Here is a 24,082-nt window from a genome sequence, read left to right as displayed (position 1 = left end):
AATGCTTTAACCTCACAAGACAATCATGAGTAATTAATTCCTAGGGAAAAGAAATTCTCCTACCCTCTTCGATTATCTACATTTAAAAATAACACTTATTCCCAAAATAAGGCTTATCAATGGAAATATTCCAACAAAGTCTTGTTTTAGGTCTAAACGTGTTGGCATACCTTCCTGGCATGGAACAAAAATACCAAAAGCTTATGGGAAAGAAACTCTCACTTTTACGGGCAGAAAGAGCTGTGGGCATCGCCTGGATCAGTGTGTGTCTTAAAGATCACTGTGTGATCTAAAACGATATTAGCACCTAACAACATGTAAATATTTTTGATTTTGATCCAAGTGCATGCCATGGTGATGGTACTAAAAGGACGCATTTCACTCACCCTCTCAGAAGTTTGAAAAGCATACAACCCAGGGAGAACCAGTCGGCACTGCTGTCGTACGCAGTCCCTTTCTGCAGGACCTCGGGAGCCATGTACCCGTGGGTGCCCCTGGGGAGAAGAAAGGGTATGTGCGGTTATCAGTGCTTGCAGACCTTATACAATATTCCCAGCTCACCAAGAGGTCTGAGCATCATTCATCCATGTCGGCAACTATGAACAAGGCGGAGGGGACGACAGTGCTTCCACCAAATATGATTCAGCAAACACCCAGTGGGAAAACGACCTTTCCTGTCTTCATTAGGATAGGACTGAATATAAATAAATTACCATATGAAATAAATATGAACGATGCGCGCACTCCACGGTCTCGGAGGTGAAATGTGAGTCTCGGGAGTCCTTCCTCACTCCAGCCAGGAGGAGCCAAGGGCAGGCCCGTTATGGGGGAGGGAGCGGGGGGAAGGGGTGATGAACAGTGACCTGGAAGGGATGGGCACGGGCGTCCCTGTGTGGCGCCACCCTCCCGTGCTGAGGACCGGGGCTCGCACATATGCCCGTCGTATCTCCCACCCTTCCACGGTCACGATGGTCTCCAAGGCAGGGCGGGCGTGGGGGGACAAGCCGACAGGTACGGAGACGGAGAAATCACGTATCTGGTTTAAAGAGCTACTGACAGCTCAAAGGACTCAGCCAAACAAATGTGCAGGCGACTTGCAGGAAGCTGAGAAAAATCACTTGGGAGGACAACCATTTATATATAATATGTGTTATCTGCAACTCAAAATCCTTTCCCATTCTGCGACTCCCCACCCCTCCTTAAAGATCTGAGCACGCACTGTTCCAAGCGCACAAGAGAGGGCTCGTGGGGAACTTTCAAAGACGTGGCCTGAAAGGGCCCCGAAAAATCCTTTAACTGTAGCTCTGTTCCCATCCTTCATTGATTTTCTTCACTGATAGAATGGGTGATAGAATGACACCTTCATCCCACAGGGGTGCCGTGAGGATCACACGTATGTAATGGGCTTAGGACAGTGCTGGCTCTTAAAAAGAACTCAACCTATGTTAGGGATTTTATTCTCTATCCTTACGTTATTATAATCCTTTTAAACTTATGCTCAGAAACAGTGAGAATCTGCTCCGACAAGTGATCCTGGATCAGCACCGGGCCCGATACTCTCTCTGCCTCAGAGTTCTATCTTGAAAGAGTTTCTCAAACAGTGAAAACGGGCACTGGTCCATCCCTCAGAAAAGCTCCGCCATCCAGAATGCAAAGTCTGACAGCGTGAGGTCAGCAAGGCACACTGTGAGAGAGTCAGAGATTTCGTCAAGGGGCATCCAAGCCATTTTCTAGGGAGGTTTAACTTTGGTGTTGCTGGGAAAACCTTTGTGGTGACCTTTTTAACCTGTGATTCTCGGGATCAAAACCCAGTTCTGGGACGGGAAGATCTCAACAAGGATAAATGCATGGGGTTAACGCAGATCACATCTCTGAGTGGACACTGGACACAGCAGAGCACTGGACCTGCCCACCTCCATGGTTTTCAGCTTCTGCCTACACGGCAGCACCTAGTGCTTCCTGCCGCTTCCCACTGATGATCTGTGCTGTTCATGCTGAAAGAACACTTGAGCATTTGAAGACATGGTGACAGGGGACTGAGCTTTGTGTTCCTGGATAAAATAAGCTGGGACTCAATGAGTCACTGATGATCTGTTTGATTCTAAAAACAAAGTTTTTCTGTGTCATTTGGTGCCTGCGCCATGGTTCACTTTCAGTTTGTCAGAATTTTTTTTTTTTAATTTTTATTTATTTATTTATTTATCTATGGCTGTGTTGGGTCTTCGTTTCTGTGCGAGGGCTTTCTCTAGTTGTGGCAAGCGGGGGCCACTCTTCATCGCGGTGCGCGGGCCTCTCACTATCGCGGACTCCCTCGTTGCGGAGCACAGGCTCCAGACGCGCAGGCTCAGTAATCGTGGCTCACGGGCCCAGCTGCTCTGCGGCATGGGGGATCTTCCCAGACCAGGGCTCGAACCCGTGTCCCCTGCATTGGCAGGCAGATTCTCAACCACTGTGCCACCAGGGAAGCCCCAGTTTGTCAGAATTTGATTCCATCGTTAGATGGACTGAGTCTAAACCTAGATGGAGGACCAACCACGACGCTGCTGCGCAGACGGGCCTGTGTCTGATGAAGTCCTGCCATCATACCTACGGCTTTGAAAAGACCAGAGAAGCCCAGTCTAGGGTGAAATTCTGGCCACAAATCTTTAATCTCGTACCAAGTCGATCCTCTCAAAGCCTCAGGGAGTTCAGACAGAGTGTAAGGAACACAAGCTTTGGAGTCGGACAGAACTGGATCTTAATTCTAGCCCCACGATGTGCCAGGCATGTGACTTTGTTCAAGTTCCTTAGTTTCTCTGAACCTCAGTTTCCATCCCATAAAAGTACATGATTATACCCATGCCCTGTGGGTCTTCTGTGAAGATAACAACATATTCAGAGCAGCCAGCCACCCATGCCTGGGACAGCTGATGTTCAACTCATGGCATGAGTGCTGTCCCCCACACCGGTCACTTCCTGGACAGCCCCAGGGCTGATTCCAGGAGGTCAGGGAGCTCTTCTGCCTCGGTCCCCGCTGCATCGCCAGCACCTGGCACACAGCCAATGTGAAGTAAATACTTATTATGTGAAGGAGTTGACTTCACCCTCACAACTGTCAAGTGAAGTAAGCAGCATTGTTACTACCTCTTTATAGAGGAGAAAAATGAGGCTGGTGCCATGTGGAAGGAGGATTCAAACCCACATCTGCTGACTTGAAAGCCTTTGTTCTCAGCCATGACATGCCTCCTCTACTTAAAAATACAGAATTTTGTTGTGCGCTTATCCTTTTTAAGTAGTGGCCTCACTATCATCGTTGAAACATGGAAATCAACCTTCCCCATCCCATCCCTTTACAGATGCTGTTCAGCTATGGACAAAAGCCCGTCTTTCAGAGCTGACATGTGAATTACACTAAGAAGAGGGGGAAGCCCTATAAGGGAATAAGTAACTCTGCATCTGAAAGTTAATTCCTTTGGAAGATTAACTCTTCTGAGCTCTCGGATTCATATTCAGTTGTGACTATACTAAATTGAAGAAATTAGCATACCAAATCGCCGTGGCATTAAAAATTCAAATGACTCTCTTAAAAATGTCTGATGAACTCCCTGGGAGAGGCTTATACAACCCCATGTTCTGGCCTCATAATTGTCAAGTGCTGGCAAAATGCTAAGGCTTTTATCACCATATCCCAGATTCTGTAGGAAGAGAGAAACATATTTACAGAAACGGTGCTAATCACTATTAACATCTGATCAGAGCTTTAAATGGCAATTCTGATTTAACGCAGCCCCTCATAAAGTATTGCAGTTTTAGAACCACTTTATTTCTAGTCCCACAAAAAAAAAAAAAAGCATTTATAGTTTATTTTCTGCACGGATGAATGAAATAAGACTCCTGGGAGTTACTTCAAGACCATTCAACACAGCAATGATGCACAATAAAATGGAATTTTAAGAGCTTCATTGCCAAGACTGATATATTGAAAAAGGAAAATCAAGCAAAAGTCACCTGTTTTTCCACAAACTATACATATGTCCACATCTCCCACCCAGATAAACTGATACTAAAGAAATAGGAATAAAAACCAGTACGTATTCCGTTCTGCTTCTGCTGAGCCCCGGGGCAGCTACCTCATACTCCTGTTGTCATTTTAACAATCTCAGGTTCAGGGAAGTCCTTGGGCCAGTGTCAACACTTGCAGAACAAGCACGGCCACTGCTGGAAGCAGGTTAGGGTCTCCTGAGAGGGGACAGGTGCTGGCCAACGGCCAGGGCGTCTGGGAGCTTCCTCTGCATGGTTGTTTAGAGGACGGATGTATTCAGATCTAACAATATGACCTGCATTAAAAGCTTGAACTGCAAGGAGATGATTTTTTAAATTAAAAAAAGAACTCTAATTTCTTTTTAGCCAAAAAAAACCAAACTGTTTTGAAAAAGAAGGAAAAAGTAGATGGAGAGAGAAACCTGACCTCTGGGCCTTCCTTGGAAAGTTCTATGCAATTGCCTGTGCACCTTCTTTGGCATAAGCTTTCAGGGGTCTACTACTACCTCTACCCTATAGATAAAGAGATTGAGGGTCAAGCAGGTGAGCTGACTGCCTCAGGGTCACACAGCCAGCACGGATTTGGGTCTGCTGCCGAGGCCCCTATCTTTCCCTTAGACCACCCTGCCCCCGGGCAGCTACACTGTGGGTCCCTGCGTGTTCCCCCAAACGGTGAGAGCGAGCACACCACCACCCTTATCTCCCCTCCCACAGCCTGGGATACGGGACCTTCCCCTGACCCGGCACTGCCACATGCTGAAAATCCCTATTGGCAAGAAAAAAATGGGGGAACAAATGACCACGTCAGGGTCTGAGTGAATAGGCGAGTTGAGTTAGGAAACGACAGTGACAGAGGTGCTATACTACTCACACACTCGCGTGCGGCTTCTTTTTGGAAAAATCGCAGGCAAGACCAAGGTCTGATATCCTAATGTGTCCGTGTTCATCCAAGAGGATATTTGCGGGCTAAAATGAAAGAGAAGGTGATCTTCAAGAGTCCCCAAGATGTCCCAGGGGCTAACTTCTAAAACTATTGGCACTTGATATCTCATTATTTTATTACAGTTCATTCCTACACATGAATCCTAGCATTAATTATATCATTACATCCAAGTGGGGCATGATACCAACAATGACATGTTTCATGTTACTTTCAGCAGGAAAGTGGTAATGACAGATGGGAAGGATTCTACTCATTTGATGATGGAACACAGGGCAGGTAACACGGGAGGGTTACAACTACAGTCCATCGGAGTTAAAGTATTTCTTTTTCATAGCAAGAAGTGCAATCCAGCCAGAATGGTGAGTCTCTCCACAAAGGGAGTGAGTCCACAGGCTCCTTGGCCTCTGTAACTACTAGAACTTCAGAGAATGAAGCCACGAAGCACAGCACAGAAAGGAATCTTGTAAAAATATACAAATAGTGACCAAAGAAATCAAAATATTCCACGGTGCCACATTAATCCCGATAAATGTCATTTTTGTTTATTAGTACAGAATCAACAGAGGGCCCTACCAAATGACTAAATATGATTTTGACCACAACTCTGATGAAATGTATCCATTAAGATTAGATTTAGTCAGCATAATCATGGAAAACAAAGCTTCTCTCCCTAATATACATTCAATTACAGTCATCTTGATATTTTTCTGCTGGAGATCAGCTATTGTTTTGCTTGAAATAAAAATAATGGCATGCCATTATAAACCTGAAGCATGAATAATCATGAATGACTAGAATTAAGTCTGAATAGAAATTAGATAATACCATTGTCTACTAAATAGCTTAGAAGACAAAAATACTGCATCAAGATGATTAGAAACCAGTTATAGATTTAAATTAAAATGTATTACAATGGCGCTTCATGGGCCTTCGGCGTGTATTTTATTCTTCTGCAAAACTCACCATGAGGAAATAAAATGTCATGTGCCAACCAGTGTCTAATTATTTCTAATGTGATGAAAATACTTTTTTTCTTCTTTATGTTCATATGAAGGCTAAGGGAGTAATTCTTTAACCTTGCAGGAGGCTTTAAAAGTTACAAAGTCCCTTGTGAAAAACATAATATGCTCAACACTAAAATACACCATTTTAGATTCTTAGGAGGTAACCTTTAAAAGCTAATCACAACACATGAGCAAAGGAACATCATCTGTACATTTTAGCTGGTTAACCTGGGTTCAGGTTAAAAAGGAAGCAGAGAGGAGGCAAACCCACTCTCCTCCCAACCTCCTTGGGAAGTTGCCACGGCTATCATTTTTCTTCTCACCATTATTTACACCTTTATATATCTGCGTGATCATTTCTATAGTTTGTCAAGGTCCCGTTTATCTCCTCCCCCATCTTCATGTGGCTGGCTAGATGAATATCACCGCGGATGTACCAAGCAAACTCCCAACTCCCTCCTTAATGCAGAACCTGGGACCAAGCATCATGGTCTGGAATGGAAAAACTCAGAACGCACTTATTTCCTTTTTTTCAAGTCTAGTAAGATTTTAAAGAGAACCACAGTGAAGAAGCCCAAGCATGGAAGACTGGGGCTATGTAGTTCAGGGATCTGAAAATCCGTTAGTGATTTTTTTTTTTTAACAATAATAGGTTGAACAATTTGAAATTGCTGATGTTTAATCATTTTCTTACAAAAACAGCCATTTCGTATAGTTCAACTCTAGTATTTCTTTTTTTTTTAAACTTTGGGTTTATTTATTTATTTATGGCTGTGTTGGATCTTCGTTTCTGTGTGAGGGCTTTCTCTAGTTGCGGCAAGTGGGGGCCACTCTTCATCGCGGTGCGCGGGCCTCTCACTATCGTGGCCTCTCTTGTTGCGGAGCACAGGCTCCAGACGCGCAGGCTCAGTAGTTGTGGCTCACAGGCCTAGCTGCTCCGCGGCATGTGGGATCTTCCCAGACCAGGGCTCGAACCCATGTCCCCTGCATCGGCAGGCAGATTCTCAACCACTGCGCCACCAGGGAAGCCCTGAAAATCCATTAGTGATTTTTTAAGGCAAATTCAAAACAATCTGAGCCTCAGAGAGTGCCCTTGGGGGAAATTCTTCAGGCTGTCAGCCTGCCCTGATCGGATCAGGCTTGCCTCAAATGAGTTATGACTCAGCCCTTCTACGTGTTAGTTCACAAGTAGATACTTCCCGTAAGACATATATGTTCTCTGCTACTTCACCTTTGTACACCTCCTGGTCTCACACCAAGCCAGGGCCAAATCAGTTGCTTAGTGAACATTAATGGAATTACAATCAATTGTAAAATGGGTGACGACAAAACACCCCTACCCTGCTTTTCACTAATTAACCAATTAAAGTTTTTGAGTTGGCATACGTGCTGCACCAGACACGGAGGTAATAGGGACAAGTAGGATGGAGTCCTTAGAACAGAGTTCAGAGTCTGGAGACCGACATCACAAAGGTGATGCCTTTATCGGGACTGAGACGAGGAAAATGACAGGATACCATGAAAGAGGTGGAAACGCCTGGAAGACCACAACTGCAATACAACACCTATTGCACAGGTCCGATAAACGGAAGGAGTCTGTCCAATGGCCTTACCTTCAAATCTCTGTAAACGACAAACCGATTGTGCATGTGTTCCAGCCCCAGGATGACTTCTGTGGCATAAAACCTCATCTCCTTCTCAGAAAACACCCCGTGCTGTGAAAGGTGATAGTGCAAATCACCCCCTGGAATCAGAGACGCGGAATTTAAATTCAATGCATCAATTTAAAGGGAACAAAAATCACTGTCATCCTGCATAGTTACGATACAGTCGAAAAAGGTAAACTATGCTTCTGCTTTGTCTCTCTCTCTCTCTATATATATATGTATGTATCATTGATTTCTGTAATTTGACCAAATGCTTTAAAAATTCTAGAGAAAACTAAAACATTGAGAAGACTTAGATGTGACAATAGCCAGGACGATATGAAACAAAGCCACCATTCTCTGACAGGTATCACAGTTCCCAGATGTACCATCAAGGGGGAGGGAGGGTTAGCTAATCTGCTTTGATTACTTGAGTTCCGTCTAATAACTGAATCAACCCATGTAATGATCCAGTAGGTGGCTTAGCAACTCATTCTGTGGACAATAAATAGTAAGGAAACAAAACAAACACATTGATCATATTGATAGATATATGAGAAAGCAAATACAGTAAAATTTTAACTGGTAAAACCCAGGTGGTGTGTATTCGGGTGTCCCCAATAAAATTTTTTCAATTTTGCCATATGTTTGAAGTTTTCACAATAAAATGTTGGAAAAGGTAAATCGTCACATGGCCTCAAGTTACAGAGACACAGAAGGCCACAAACAGGGTAAGGGAATGTTCTTATAAACTATAAAAGAAGAGCCTCAATTGATCTACGAAAGTTCATGTGTGTCCAACTTTATTGCCCTTGATTTTATAAGTATCTTCCTGTTCACACACACATATTCCTGTATAACCACTACCAGATCAAGGTGTAGAAGATTTCCAACATTGCTGAAGGCTTCCCATGCCCACCCCAGGCAGTATATCAGCTCACAGCCCCTAATTAAAGCCAATCGGACTCTATTGTAACCTCTCCCCCCATAGATTAGTTTTGCCAGTTCTAACTGTCACATAAATAGACTCACACAGGGTACATGCCACTGTGTCTGGCTGTGTCTCCTCATTATAATGTGTGTGAAATTCCTTCATGCTGTTGGGTAGGTCCGATTTTAAATCAAACACTCAAAATGTAATAAAACTTCAAGTGAATTTCAAAAAAGGTATTTGATTTGTTGAACTGTACGCCTTTTAATTTCAGCTCTCGTTACTAAAAATGCTTTGAGTATATATCATGTCACTTTCTAGTATTAAAAAACTACTTTTCTAGCTAAAACTCTTTCATCATTCTCTGGGTCATCAGTCACAGTTTAAAAGATCAATGTACAGTGGAACTGGGCTAAAGGCATAGAAGACTGGGCTAAAATCTGTCCTGGCCCAAAGTCACTCCTTCAAAGTTGGTTTTTAAATACATTTCTATCTTCAGCCTATGTATCTTTAGGAGGCATTTCATTCCTAAAAGTTGAGGGCCAGGAACAAGCAAACTAAACATCCAGGCCAGTTGCATTCCAGAAAATCAAGTTTTACTGTATTTTAACTATTTTATGAAAATCTTTTCTAGAAAATGCAACTTCCTGGAGAGAGACTGGGAGAGCCAGAGGGAAATGGCAGTCAACATTTTAAAATGAAGTTTAACTGAAAATTGAAGAATAAAAGGTTTCCTTAAACTTCAGGAGGAATTTAGTTACCTGAAAGACCCAAATGGCCAGTCTGTCTGGAGCAATGCAAGCTAAGATAAAACATCATGAAAACACAAACAAACAACATCATGGCAAAGTCTTGCAGTGTATTCAGACTTCTCAGGTCTTGCTTACCGTTCATCAGATCCAAGATGAAGCAGAGTTTATCTGGCGTATGGAAGGCGTAGGTCATACAGACAATGAAAGGACAATCCTAGAGTGAAAAATATATATATAAGAAAAGCAAAAGCTGCCCTGGAAAGCGCATCTACTGCCAAACAGCATCTACACATTTTTTTTTATCCATGCCACTGCCCCGTGCATGAAACACAGACACCTACCTGGTAACTTTAACAGACCCAGGAAAGTGGGTCTGGTTCTGTGGAAAAATGCACAGACACACAACACTGCTAATTAGAGATGAACTCAAAGGTGCTCTGTCACTCTGATTCAATCATGACTCCTCTATCTACATCTTCAAAAGACTCAGATTCTACAGAAAAATATTACTGCCTTGCTAGTCTTTCTGTTGGTCTACATTTCGGTTCTGGCTAGTCAAGTATCCATTTCAATCTCTGATTCTGAGGTTGGAAGAACCATACCATGGGGGGAAATGTTATCTGTATTACTGTTTTGAAACACTGAGAATAAAAATGGAATTAAATTAGCTTTTGAAAGTGGAAAAATGTACCAGAGCCGAGGACAGAAAAACTCAATTGTAAAGATGTCAATTTTCCCCCAGATTAATCTCTAGATTCCATGCACTCTTAATTAAAATGAAAATTGACAAACTGATCCCAAAATTTATATGGAAATGGAAATGGCCAAGAAAAGTTCAGATACACTTGAAGAAAAATAAAGCTGGAAAACTCATAGTGCTAGATATCAAGACTTATGGTAAAGGAACAGTAATTCGGTATGGAACTAGCCCAAGGACAGACAAATCGACCAGTAGAACAGAACAGAATCCTGAAGTAGACCCACATGTAAATGCTCATTTGATTTGTAATAAAGTGACCCAGCAGGGTGGGGGTAAAGCATGGCCTTTTCAATCAGTGGTGCCGGAGCAACAGGCTATCTGTACAATCAGCTGTGGACGTTCACCCCTACCTCACACCACACACTAACGTCAACCCCAGGTGGATATAGACCTCAAGGTAAAACAATAAAGCTTCTAGAAGAAAACCAAAGAGAACAACTTCAGGATCTTAGGGTGAAGTAAAGATTTCTTAAACAGGCCACAAAAAGCACTAACAATAAAAATATTGATAAGCTGGACTAAAATAAAAGTAAGAACTTCTGTTCTTCAGAAGACACCATTAAGAGAGTAAAAAGGTGAGTCACAGAATGGCAGAAGATATTTGCAATCCATATATATCTTGAATATATAAAGAACTCTCAACAATCAATAAAGAAAAAGCAAACAACCCAGTAGAAAAATGGCAAAAGAGCAACAACAACAACAACAATAATAATAATGTAGGCACTTCACACAAGGGAATATCAAACGGCCCGCAAGCCTATAAACAGATGCTAGGCCTCAGTTTTCCCTAAGAAATGCAAATTGAAAATCACAATGTATCATCACTAAAACCGATGAGAATGGCTAACATTAAAAAGACTGACAATGCCAAGTGTTGCAAAGGTATGGAGTTAATGGAACTTCCAATATGGCGCTGGGAGGGCGGAATGGTACTACCACTTTCACAAGATGTTCAGTGGGATCTGCTAAAGCTGATCACCACCTGCAAAGCCTATGAGCCAGCATTTCTACCCCGGGGTATTCACCTAACAGCAATCTGTACTCATGTGCACGAGAATCTGTACTCATGTGCACCAAGGACATGAGAATGGTCCTCATGGCACTATTCAAAATAGCCCAAACCAGGAAATAACCCCAATGTCTACCAACAGGAGGATGGATACACGAATTGTGGCACATTTATATGATGGAATACTATAGAACAGGGGCCACCAAACTTTTTCTGCAAAGGGCTAGACAGTAAGTATTTAAAGCTTTGCAGGCCTCATCCAGTCTCTATCACATATTCTTATTTGTTTCTTTTCTTTACAATGCTTTAAAAAGGAAAAAACCATTCTTAGTTCACGGGCTGTGAACACAAGCCAGATTTGGTCCCTGGGCCACACACATAGCCTGGTGACCCCTGCTATTTAGCTACAGAAGGCGCTGTTGCTAAGAGCAACAACTCAGATGCATCTCGCAAGCAACACTGAGTGAGAGAAACCAGACACAAAAAGAGTACATTTATATAAAGTTTCAACACGGGCAAAGCTAAATTACGGTTTTAGACATCTGGGTAGTAGTTAGCTTGGGCGTGGGGTCAGTGGCTGGAAGGGACACAGGGAGACTTCCGGAACACCGGTAACTTTTTATCTCTTGACATGGGTGCTGGATACAAACATGTGTTCCCTGGTGAAAATCCATCAGTGCCCCACTAGATCTAGAACTAGGTCCACTGAGATAAACATACAGTGTACATCTGCCACTCAACTGATTCAAATAAAAAATGGCATGAAATATCTATATCCACTTTCTTAACAGAAGCAAAGAATTATTAAATTCCACAGAAAATATTCAAATTTCAACAGAATAATCTGAAACAGAAGTCACATTGTTCACACCTGTCGATTAAGGGCATACAGATAAATTTGTGTTAACACATTCCCATGTGCTCAAGATTCATGAACTTGAACTCAATTTCCACAAAGCTTCTGGAGGAAGTTACTCCAGAATGAATTATAGAATTCATTTTGTGGTTACCTAGTTTTCCTTAGAGGTCTGTTGAGAGGCGTTAGTGTTTACTAATGTTAAGATTTATTTTGCATTAAATAGGTAAAATAAGGGTGTTACCCTTTAATCTGTTAAAAGCCACGTGGTTCTCGGTGGGCGGGTCCCCTCCTACTTGCAATCCCACCAGTGTTTCACCAGACCTTTCCACAGTCTGCTGGCGATGGCTCATTCTGCTCCAAATATCATGCTTCTTCCTTAACGGGGTTCCCCACATACTCTTGGTTCCTGATCTGATGAACAATTCATCTCTAGAGCAGAGAAGCGGGTGGACCAGGAACTTAGTAAAGCCTGGGTCTTTCCCAGCTTGAGAGAGCAACTCCACTCACTTCACCCAGAGGACAAATAGAGCCTGGAAAGGGGGTATTTCTGAACATGATGGTGTATGATCATTCTAATGACGGCCCTGAGAAAACTGCAAAAGGTCAAAGTATAGTTAAGATACTACGTTATTAAGATGGGACATGAATTGGAGATTTAGAATCATAGGCCACCGGAGTAGAAAGGGCTCCTAAGAAAGAAAAAAAAAAATCACGTGGCCCGATTTCTTTATTTTAAAGACAAGGAAACTAAACTCCCCACCCCCTAAAAGGGAAATGTCTTGCCTGAGGTCACAAAGAAATTTGGTAGCCAGCCAAGATTCAAACCCCAGCTCTCTGACCCTGGACTCTTGGCAGAGCTGTCCTATGTTACCCTACTTACGAAGGCAAAGTTTCCATAGCAACATGAAATAAAAGCTCCACTAAAGGGATTTGACTTGGTTACCTCTACAGAATTTGCTGACCACGATCCCTCGTCTCTCAGGCCCTGAGCAGATGCCATCTTGAGTCTCATGTGGGGTCCGAGACACAAAGAACTGAATACTGACCCAAGTGGACAAACAGGCAGCGATTTAATGATGGTGTTGGTACGGTTTCAAAGATAATTATGGTTAAGATGTTCTGCCTTGATTACAAATTCAAGGTAAATAAGAACTAGGGGGTTTTTACAGGTGGATACTTAAAGCTCTTCAGCAAGGAACTGTCTTCTTTGATTTCCTACCTAGTGAGCAAAATAGCCTGCATTTTGCAGGAACTTAAAACTGTGATAAAATAGACCGTAAAGTAATCCTTCAGAACATTTCTCTACACTGCAGTCAGAGGAACCTTTTCAGACTTGCAAGGCTTATCATGTTATCTTCCTACTTCAAACACTTTGTTTCCAACGGCCTTAAGATTTTTAAAAACCTCAGTACTGGCCCAGAAAGCTCTTTCTGGTCTGGTCTGGCCTCTCTCCCCTACAACTTCATCTTGTGGTCCTACCCTATCACTTCTGACCCCACCTCTGCCGACCTTCTGTGAGTCCCCAGAACGTCCGTGCTCAGGACCCACGTGTGCCCCGGCACCTCCTCTGACTTCAGAGGAGCGTTTGTGGACAATACCTCCGCCCTGCTAAATGCCTTCCGAGCACCGTGGACCTGTCTTTCCTACCTCTTGCCACGTGTTCCAATGATCAACGCATTTGTGAGACTGTCTGAATAAACACCAGCTGCTCTCACTCTATGCAGCTCTATAAGAACAAGGACCAAACTAGGGTTTCAGGACCCCTGTCTCGCAGTGGAGGGCCCGGCACAATCTAGGTCTCAAGTATGGATCAAGGAATGAATGAGCAATGCTTCTCACGAACAACAACTGACTTAATTAATGAAGGTGCTGACGGCTCCTCCCAGTCATGGACATACATGTCCTTGATTCCCTTTTTACTATCCAAAAGTTACAGAATAAAACTGCGAACAGTACTTCCTACTATCTCTTTGGGGGATGAGAAGTAGGAATCCTCAATTTGAGACTGAAAGAGAAAAACAACCTTCTAGTAAATAGAAAACTCTGATGGGTGACTCTGGCTCATTTTCATGCCAACATCTTAGGAAATCATATTGATACAGGCCGATCTAAAGCATCACCTAAGGAGGCAATTTTAAACTAAAGATTACTTAAATCCTATAAACCGTGGCCTTTCATTAGCAAAAACAATTCCAAATAACTTTATTACAATTCTTTCAATTCTTTACTACAATTCTTTAAATTATGTACTTATACATGTTTAAAATGCTAAACAGTTTTGATATTTGAATAAAAAATATAAACAAGTCTTTTAAATTAGCTCAAAGCAGTAGCCCAATATAACCCCAATTTTTTATTTATTCCCTTATGGGTAGACCAGTGAGGAACTCTACAACTACTTAACCACTCTCCCTCACCTGAATAAAACGAAAATGCTACATGAAAATTAAAATTGTACGTATATTTTTCCAACACCAAAAATTTTTTTCCATAGGCTTTCCTGTGAATAAATATCCAAGGCTTTGAGATAACTCATTAAATATTAATATTTTAATAAAGCACTTAAAGTCTGCAGTAAACACACATCCATGTCTGAAATGAAGACACAGACATTTCAATAGATACTAGAAGCCAATGCTATTCACATTGATTCCAATACAGTGTGCAGGCTACTCAGATTCCATTCCAATCAGTTAAAATCTTGGTCATGCACACAGGGTAACTCTTATTTGAAATGCTTAATGTCCATACGTTGGCAGGTAGAGGCACATAATTAGACATTACTATTTATAGCAATGGCATTTTCATCTGTTATAGTTGAGCTAAATTATGATATTCATTGGCTTCGATAGCAAATAGACTTTCCAGAACCACTTAAAACTAATGCTAGAATAATATAAACCCCAACACAATGAATACAGGTGACAAACAATAAAACATGGAGCCTACAAAGGGATGAGAAAAGAACACTGGGCCTGTCCAGGGAGTCCGGGGACTTTGGGCAAAGAAATGATGTCTCTGGGTCTCAGGTTCCTTGCTTACTAGCTGAAAGGAATTCTTTGAGTCACCATTAAGATCTGAGTTTTTCAAAACCTTTGTGTGAAGATGACCTTATTTAGAACACAGCTATGATAGTTGGAAGCACCATCCCGCCTCCCCCAGGGCCCCATGTCTCACTTGCCAGGACACATGGGCACTGCCCAGGTTCCTGGCATGGTGGGTTTTTCTGGGTGTCTTTATATACATCTGTACAGGTAAATAAAAGCCGAGGTTTTGATCCTGGGTGATACTATTAAAGGAAAAGAAATCAGAACGGGACACTGCTTTGCTAGTCAAGATGACACAGTGTAAAAGCTTGCTTTTACACGTGCCGAGCTAAAAATGACAGCCTGACATACAAATAAAACATCCAACAGGCAGAAACGTAGTGCTGGAAATGGAAAAGGCCAGTGTCCACAGCAGGTAAAAGTAGCAAGTGCTGAAAAGATAAGGTTCCCTCCAAATGAAACACGGACTGGGGAGCACCCCGAAGGGACAACTGGGGTTTGATTAAGCCAAGTCACTTCCTCTCTATCAGTTTGTGAGGGACAGGAGCTGCGTTTCTCTTACTTTTTCTTCTCTGGGTTAGTCCTTCTCAGTCACACAGCCAATTCTTAACTGTATTCAAGTGATTTTTTTTTGTCATTGATATGATTATTTTCTGCCATCTCTGCAACTATATTCCACAAAGAAGGAAGTCATAAATACTCACTCAAGGGACAAGCTGTCAGTGTGCACAGCGATGGTGGCTAGTACGTTCCTAATTCCCAAATTAGACAGAGGTAATATCTGAATTATTATTTATACTAACTTAGTGCTGCTGCTCCCTGCTATAAATTCTAATCCCCCCAGGAACTGGCTAGCCGCATAATTCACCAGAAAAAAAAAATGCCTGTATTTTAAATAAATTGTCCTGATACAAAAACCAAAAAAAAACAAAAAAAACCCCAACAGTGTTCAAAATTGAATACTTACTCCTGTGCTCACCAGGGACAACATGATCCTTTCATTTAAGGCTAAGGTTTCTCCTTGTTTCATCTTGATCCTCTTCTTATCCAAGCATTTCATCGCATACCTAGAAACATAAATATTATTGAAAAATCTGCACTGAGAATACATCTAAATGGATTAAACGATACGCATCATACTGGGGGAAGTTTCTAAAGATGTGGGAAGTGTTTTAAAGAAGCAAATACTTCTAAGAAACTAAGGAAATCTGAATCAAGTGGAGACTTCAGTCAATAATAACATATTTGTTCGTTCATTGTGACGAGTGTCCCACACTAAGTAAGATGAGGGTACTGGGTATGGGGTACATGGGAACTCCCTGTACTATTTCTGCACTTTTTCTGTAAAACCTAAAATAACTGTAAAATAAAAAGGCTATTTAAAAAAATCAAGCAATAATCAAGATATTTCTATTATTATATGAATTGATGTTTCAGTTAAGTAAGAGCATAAAGTAGATGGATATAAAATTCAGGGAAATAAATTTTGTATGTATTGCCACTGTCTAGTACCACTGTGTGTGTGTGTGTGTGTGTGTATGTGTGTGTGTGTGTTTTGTGGAGGTGCTGTACATGTCATATTTAGCATTTAGGAATTGTGAATTCAGCACTGGTCAAGATTTAATAAGCGCGTAGAGTGCAAGACTCTAAAATTTTGATGACTGACCAAATGGGAAGGGAAAGCATGTGTCCAAAACCCCGTGTTCTAAAATGGCACTTTATTGATTTGTTTTAAATCTATACTTAAGTTATCATATTTCAAATAATAAAAAGAATCAGTAAGATTTTTATATTCAAGTTATATTAAAGTTAGTTGAGAAGAAACCTTTTACAGCTTAAGATTTTTGAAGATTTGGAACAAACTCACATTAAGGAAATACAGACATGTTACTCAGCACACTCTGTAATCACAGGTTAAAGAAAGCAGATGCTTTTTCAGCAGGACAAGGGAAAGCTGAAAGGAAATTTTTACAAGGGTTTTGGGGGCTTGAGAGTTCTGCATGCATGACTGTAAATTCCCACTGATATACTACTTCACGATACCCAGGTATACCAGTTGTCTGGCTGTGGTAGGACACACAAAATCCACTTATTCCTAACTTAGTTATAACTTATAATGTTATGAGTTACAGCAAAGCAGAGACAGATGTTCAAATTTGATATTTTTATCCACTCTTCCAGGAGTTCTATATGACAAATCCATTTGCGAGACACTGATTGGCTTAATTATGGGATCAAATATTGAGAACACACGAAGTGATGCGTTCTTGAAATATTTATTTTTTATGATAAAGAATTTTCAAAATGCCTCATACTACTTCTATCACCACCCTGCTGTGACGATGTTTAAAAAGACCTTTGGATTGCAGACCACAGAGAAGGTGGCACCCACAGGTCTTGAGCCCCTCAGAGTAAGCAAGCTGAGGGCACCCCCCCCCAAGGGCAGGTGGCAGGTCACTGTCACTGGCAGCCTGGAGGCTGCAAACGACGTGCTCGAGGATTCATGGGAGCTGAGCTTGGCCACTTCCTAGCTGTGTGACTCCTGAGAAGCGTCTACCCTTAACCTATAAAATAGAAGACTATTTACCATGCCCTGGCGGTTTCCAAGAGTCGGGTGAAATCGTAAATGTGTATGAAGAGACAAATTGATATTATTTACTTCTAACAACAACACGTGACAGACTGGGCATCCTCAACACCTCGACAAGCAGTTATGATGAAGTAAAACTAAAATTTAGTGAAAGGTAACGAATGACAAGTAAAGTGCATATTAGGATCAAAAAGCCCACCGTGCAGCACAGAACTGGAAGGTATGTTTTCTATCACCCCAAACTGCACATGCTAAATCACAGGGGGATCAGAAGAGAATGTCTCTCCCCTGCAAAGCAGAGAATTCTCTGCAGTCTGATCGGACTGGGAGGCCGTACATAACACCCCTTCTTGGCCACCTCTGGATTCCTGGCTCTTCACCCACGGCCTGAACCACTGCAGGCTCCCGATACACAGTTTCTGGTTACCTTCCCATTTAGTCCTAAGAGGTAGAAGTTCCAGATCATCTCGTTTGCTATGCTTTACAAAATACAGCCTATTTCCTTCTGAGGTAAATTACTGCAGGAGTGAGATCACGGGCTTCCATAAATCTACATAGGGGTTTTCTTTTGATGCGAGCATAAAATTCTCTTAAAATTCCCAGCAAAATATACGAGCCTAGAAAGCTTACATTTTTCCAGTGTCTGCTTTCCTGCAACCATATACTTCACCGAATCCTCCTCGTCCGATAATCCTATGTACGCTGAAATCATTCATGGTCAACTGTGAATTCAAAATGCGACATGGAAACGTAAAACTGCATAAAAATTATGCTGTTGTTTTCATGTAAAACATATACAGTTATTAAAATAGCGATTCAGATACACCTGCTCTTTCCGTGACTGGTCCCTCAAACTGAGAGGTGAGAAGCACAAGATGGCAGGACATTCTAGAACCACCTTCTATGCAAACTGCACAGAAGGCACACCACGGAGGCAAATGGGAAGATGACACAGTGGTAGCCGAGTTAGATTGGTTTTCTGATCTCATAAATCTTATATTGGAAGATGTACGCTTTGAAGACAAGTGAATGTGAAATTTCCACTCAAAACACAAAGCAACATCAGCTACTCTGAAGCCTAAAGTTTGGGAACAGTTCAGCAAGGCCAGGAACATCATGGTAGAAAAATAGGTCCACATCAAGGGCATCTATGTTTTCCTAACTGTGGGCCATATGATCAGAAAGCCCAACAGATGCTGGCCGTGTGGATGTTTTATCAATAACGTCAGTGAGTAGAGAGGACTCACGCTGGGCATGTGAGCATGAAACCAGACCAAGTGTGAGTAACTCTATGAAGAGGCTTTATTCATAAGCACCTTGTCAATATCATCCCAGCAATGCCCTGCTTCCTAAGCAGTTTTCATGGCATTAGACGGTACAAAGGCAGATAGATAGTCCTATGTTCGTGGTAAGAGGCCATCAGATAACAGCAAATGCCTACTAGTTTATGTATCCCGGCAAATGAAGGGTCAGATGCTTGAAGGGTTTCCCCAGACAACCCTTCAAATATCATGTCTGCAGCCAGGGAGGGGCATCTGGCCCACTAGCTTCATGTTTGGTGCTCAGAGGACATGAGGACGTGAAGACCTGAGGATACCATGTCTGCTAAAGCAACACAAGCACAAGGAAGCTCCACAGCAGATATGAGGGATTTTTTTTTTGGCCGTGCTGCGGCATGCCACAGCAACAGAGCAGGGATCGGACCCGTGCTCCCTGCAGTGGAAGCATGAAGTCCTAACCACTGGACCGCCAGGGAAGTCCCAATAAGGGGTTATTTTAAAAAATGTGTCACTGCCTCTTGCTTCTCAATCCTGTCAGGAAATGGGGTGGAGAGAGGAGGTTAAAAAGAAGAAGAAGAAGAAGAAAAAAACCCCACTTCTTCCAATAGCACTGCTCAAGTAAAAAACTGAAAAAAAAAAAAATCCAGTTATTTCTTTTTCTCAATTGAAAACCTATGTGAAGGGAGAGCATGAAGGAAAGGGGAAGAGAAACGTACACTCTAAAAGCGAAGTAAAGAACATGCCCTAGAATTACTGACAGTGAAGAGCTAAAAGAAGATACAGTGCTAAGGGGTTAATGTCAGAAAGTAGCCTGTCTTTGAGGACTGCTTTTATCATTCTCAAAATAATAAAAAAGATGAAACCGTGGTCTAGTAAAAGATGTCATCATGTTTATTACATCATTGCACCTAAGAATAAGAAAAAAAGGAACTTTACCAAGATGGCATAAGGCACGGGCATACGGGAATTACATTATGTAGAAGACTTTTATTTCTACAACTACTTCTGTTAAAAGGTCAATTACCGCTTAAAATAACCATTCTTAAATAAATAAACACATTCTTACATGAATATGAGAAAAGAGAATTAAAATTCAAAGTGTTTACAATTGGGTATAGGAGGATGGAGTTTTCATGCATAAAGCCACAAGCACGACATCTGTTTGGGCAGTGTGTCACCCTTGGGAGTATGCTGCCGAATAAAATATTTTCTCACGAAGTTGAGCCAGAGGAAGTCTTTATTTAAAAAAAGAAAGGCAAAGATGATACTCACATGGATATTTAATTCCACGTTTTTCCACTGACAAAATCTAGTGAACTTGTCACTGAAAAAGAACGTAAGGAATTACTGAAAAGTTAAATATCAAGTTAACTGAGAAACTAGAATTGTACTGCTGGTGTTGCTTCTCAAATGGAGTAAGTTTTCATAAACATTTTTTCACAAAGGATTCACCTGGTATTTAAGGCTTTATTTTATGATTCAAATTGAAGACTTTGTGTTTCTCCTTTAATTGTCATTATGCTGTGGTAACATCTTTATCTGAGTCAGCACTGTCCAAGAGACGGGTAACAGAAGCTGCGTATGTAATTTAATTTTAATAATATATTTTATTTAAACCAATATATCAAAAAATTATCATTTCAACATAAAATTAAATCAAATCAATATACAATTTTAATGAGATAGTCTATATTCTTGCTTTTGTATTAAGTCTTTGAAATCTGGTGGGTATTTGCCCATCTTAATTCAGACTAATCATATTTCAAGAGTTCCACAGCTACACGTGGTTAGTGGCTACCATACTGGACAGTGCAGCTCTCAATGACAAAAAAACTGCTGTTTACAAATAATTAGAGGGGTAGCAAATATAATACCTAAATAGTGCTTATCATGTTCCAGGCCCTGTTCATCTACTCCTTCAACAACTCCATGATCAGGTACCGTGATGATGCCCAACCTACAGCCAAGAAGACCTGAGCTTGCCCAAGGTCACACGGAGAGAGAATGGGTGGAGCCGGATTTGAATCCAAACCAATGTCTGCCTCACAAAGATGCAAACAGTGCAGGAGAGGAACCCTCAGACGAGAGTCGGAAGATGGAGTAAGTCATACTGCACTGATAAGCTCCCAGTTTACTCAACTGCTGGAGAAGTGTTTTTTTCATCCATGAAGTAAGAAACATACCTACCCCATTAATAAAGGCATTATTGGGATTATTTTTTATTAATGAGCAACATATCTATAAAATGTCTGCTTTTAAATTTTTTTTCAGAAGAAATGCATTCTGGATTGAATAATCCTTAAAAGCAAAGAACATTTTTGGTGATTGTTGGACTTCATCTAGCCCCTGGCTGATTCCTTACATAGGAACGGTATTCAGGGTTCTATGAAGGAATGAATGAATTAAAAAAGGAAGAAAGGGAGGGAGAGAGGCAGGAAGAGAGGGAGTTCTATGAAGTGCAAGTTACAGGTATTATCAGCACTATAATACGATGCCTTAAGGCATCCAAATATCCCAGGTCCCTGGGGGTTTCATCTAATATGCCTTCTAAGGATCTTTTAAAAATATTTCTGAGGCTAATAATCAAATTAAGAATTAAAAGCAGAAGCACTCTTGTAATTACATAGCATCTTTTTTCAATGACTCTGAAATGACTTTTAAAGAGTGTTTCACTGATCCTCCTAACATCTCTATGAGGTTGGTAAAATAAATTTTGAGTTTCTGAGAGTTATTTCAAAGAGTTTTTTTTTAAAGCATGGTGAGTGCAAAAGGTGAAACCACACTGGGGTGAATAAATCCATGACTTTGAAATCACCTGGTGTGTGAGGCTAGCTCACACCCTGCCTTCTCACGGATTCTGGAGTTCAGAGATGGCAACGGAGGTGGGGGTGTGGGGGGGTGTGATCTGGCACATTTTATGAACTTGCAAACTAGCTGGGGAGGGTAAACAACCGGGGAGAGAGAAGTGCCCTGCTGGCCAAGAGAAGAGTCGAGGAGAATCAACTCCCAACCCATACCCTGCGCCAAAAGAACACACACTCCATCAAAAAATAAGAACAGACATTTTGCCCGTTAAGTACGATAACAAGTTCTTCTTTAGCAAGTACAGACGGCTCCTGGGTGTCCTGGCTGTCGTGTGCCCACGGGGTTCCTTGAGCTCCATTCCTAGGCAATATCTAGTCACTAGAATGGGCACTTCTGGATGGGGAGGAGGAACCGGGGTTGAGAATAGGGCAGAGCCTGGGCAGCACAGGGCTTCAGAGCGAGAGCCCTTGCAGGTGACTTAACCGCTGCCTCGGAGGGAAGAGCAGGGGTGAAAGATACAAAGACGACTGGGACGCAGCGAGGGTGAGCAGAACGAGTGTTTTTAACTCTTAACCCCTGACGTGGGCTTTAGATCACTGAGCAATCTGACGTTCCCTGCTGAAGCGAGGCTCACCAGCCTCATCCAGAAGAGGGAAAGCCTCCCTCCGGGATTCAGCCCCACAGGGAACTTAACCCCGTGTCCCTGCTGGGCCTCAGGAGAAGGTGGAGAGGCAGGCTCAGCACTGCTGAAGACGTCCTCTTTTTTTTTTTTAATTTAATTGAAGTATAATTGATTTACAATGTGCTAATTTCTGAACAGCAAAGTGATTCAGTTATACACATATATATTCTTTTTCATTATGGTTTATCACAGGATATATGTGATATACATTCATTATATATTCATTATGGTTTATCTAGTTCATTATTCATTATGGTTTATCTAGTTCCCTGCTATACAGTAGGACCTTGTTGTTTATCCATTCTCTATATAATAGTTTGCATCTGCTAACCCCAAACTCCCAGTCCAACCCCTGCCCCACCCCGCCTCCCCCTTGGCAACCATAAGTTTGTTCTCTACATGAAGACTTCCTCCTTACTTCTCTACTATCAAACTGCAGCGTGGCCACCGAGAAAAGTCGCCTGAACCGTGAGGCCCTCAGAGAGCACGGCCAGTCCTGACGATGCTGAAGTCTACAAGGTTCTATTTATGGAGCGCCTGTGCTTTTCAAAACCCAAACTCTGGACTTCCCTGGTGGCGCAGTGGTTAAGAATCCGCCTGCCAATGCAGGGGACACGGGTTCGAGCCCTGGTCCGGGACGATCCCACATGCCGCGGAGCAACTAAGCCCATGCGCCACAACTACTGAGCCTGCGCTCTAGCCCGCGAGCCACAACTACTGAAGCCCGCACGCCTAGAGCCCAAGCTCCACAACAAAGGGAAGCCACCGCAATGGGAAGCCCGTGCACCGCAATGACGAGTAGCCCCCGCTCACCGCAACTAGAGAAAGCCCACGCGCAGCAACGAAAACCCAACGCAGGCAAAAATAAATAATAAATTAATTAATTAACAACAAAAAAACCCAAACTCTGAACTCTTGGCTTGACAATGGATTTTTTTACTGTTAATTTGATAATGCATTAACATAAAAAGAACCAAAAATATATATATATAAATGAACTGACTTTAAAAATAATTCATTTATATAAAATGGTAACAGTTTCAGAAAATCCAATGTGCATGCCTGCCTAAAATGCAAACAGCTTCACTTGTATTTCCTGTGGTGATAAGAGTGAATGGTTAGGGGGAGGAGGTTGGGAGAGGGATGGATTAGGAGTTTGGGTTTAACAGATGTAAACTATTACATAGAGAATTGATAAATAACAAGGTCCTACTATATAGCACAGGGAACTATATTCAACATCCTGGGATAAACCATAATGGAAAAGAATATGAAAAAGAATGTGTGTGTGTGTGTGTGTGTGTGTGTATATATATATATATATAATTGAATCACTTTGCTGTACAGCAGAAATTAACATTGTAAATCAACTATACGTCAATAAAACTAAAAAAAAAAACCACAGTGAATGGTTAACTCAGTGGGAGAAAATGACTGTGCAGGTTTACCTGGTGGATACACGACGGAGTTAACAAGACCTCTTCCCCAGTTTTAATTACCATCCCCACTTCTCCCCTCTCCACCAAGGATCATATAACAGCGAGGTTGACCCAGGAGTTCGGGAAAAGTCAGATTTAGAATCAACAGCAGTGGAGACAGCCCAGGACTTGGTTGAGTCTCACCCCTGAGCCGGCATCCTATCCTCTCAGTTTGATTCCACGGCTTTTTGGCAAAGCCTCTCCTCCTGCTCAGAAAAACGTAATCATTTGTATGCAGATTCATTTCCTGAAGTATTGACTCTACTCCAAGAT

General features: G+C 41.9%; 1 protein-coding gene across 1 annotated transcript in view; it reads right to left on the bottom strand.

Annotated features, from left to right (window-relative positions):
• Positions 1-24,082, bottom strand: part of LOC133074924 (beta-adrenergic receptor kinase 2) — a 116,511-nt gene that overhangs the window by 20,698 nt on the left and 71,731 nt on the right. The window contains exons 7-13 of the mRNA XM_061168878.1: positions 20,117-20,168; positions 18,195-18,286; positions 15,942-16,041; positions 9,432-9,510; positions 7,581-7,711; positions 4,892-4,986; positions 387-494 (exon numbers count right to left, since the gene is read on the bottom strand). Coding sequence (XP_061024861.1) covers positions 387-494; positions 4,892-4,986; positions 7,581-7,711; positions 9,432-9,510; positions 15,942-16,041; positions 18,195-18,286; positions 20,117-20,168 — 657 coding nt within the window. The remainder of the gene's footprint in view (positions 1-386; positions 495-4,891; positions 4,987-7,580; positions 7,712-9,431; positions 9,511-15,941; positions 16,042-18,194; positions 18,287-20,116; positions 20,169-24,082) is intronic.

The sequence above is a fragment of the Eubalaena glacialis genome, chromosome 15 (genome assembly GCF_028564815.1).
Source record: "Eubalaena glacialis isolate mEubGla1 chromosome 15, mEubGla1.1.hap2.+ XY, whole genome shotgun sequence".
NCBI classification, from domain to species: Eukaryota; Metazoa; Chordata; class Mammalia; order Artiodactyla; family Balaenidae; genus Eubalaena; species Eubalaena glacialis.
This window is presented reverse-complemented; position numbering and strand designations above follow the sequence as displayed.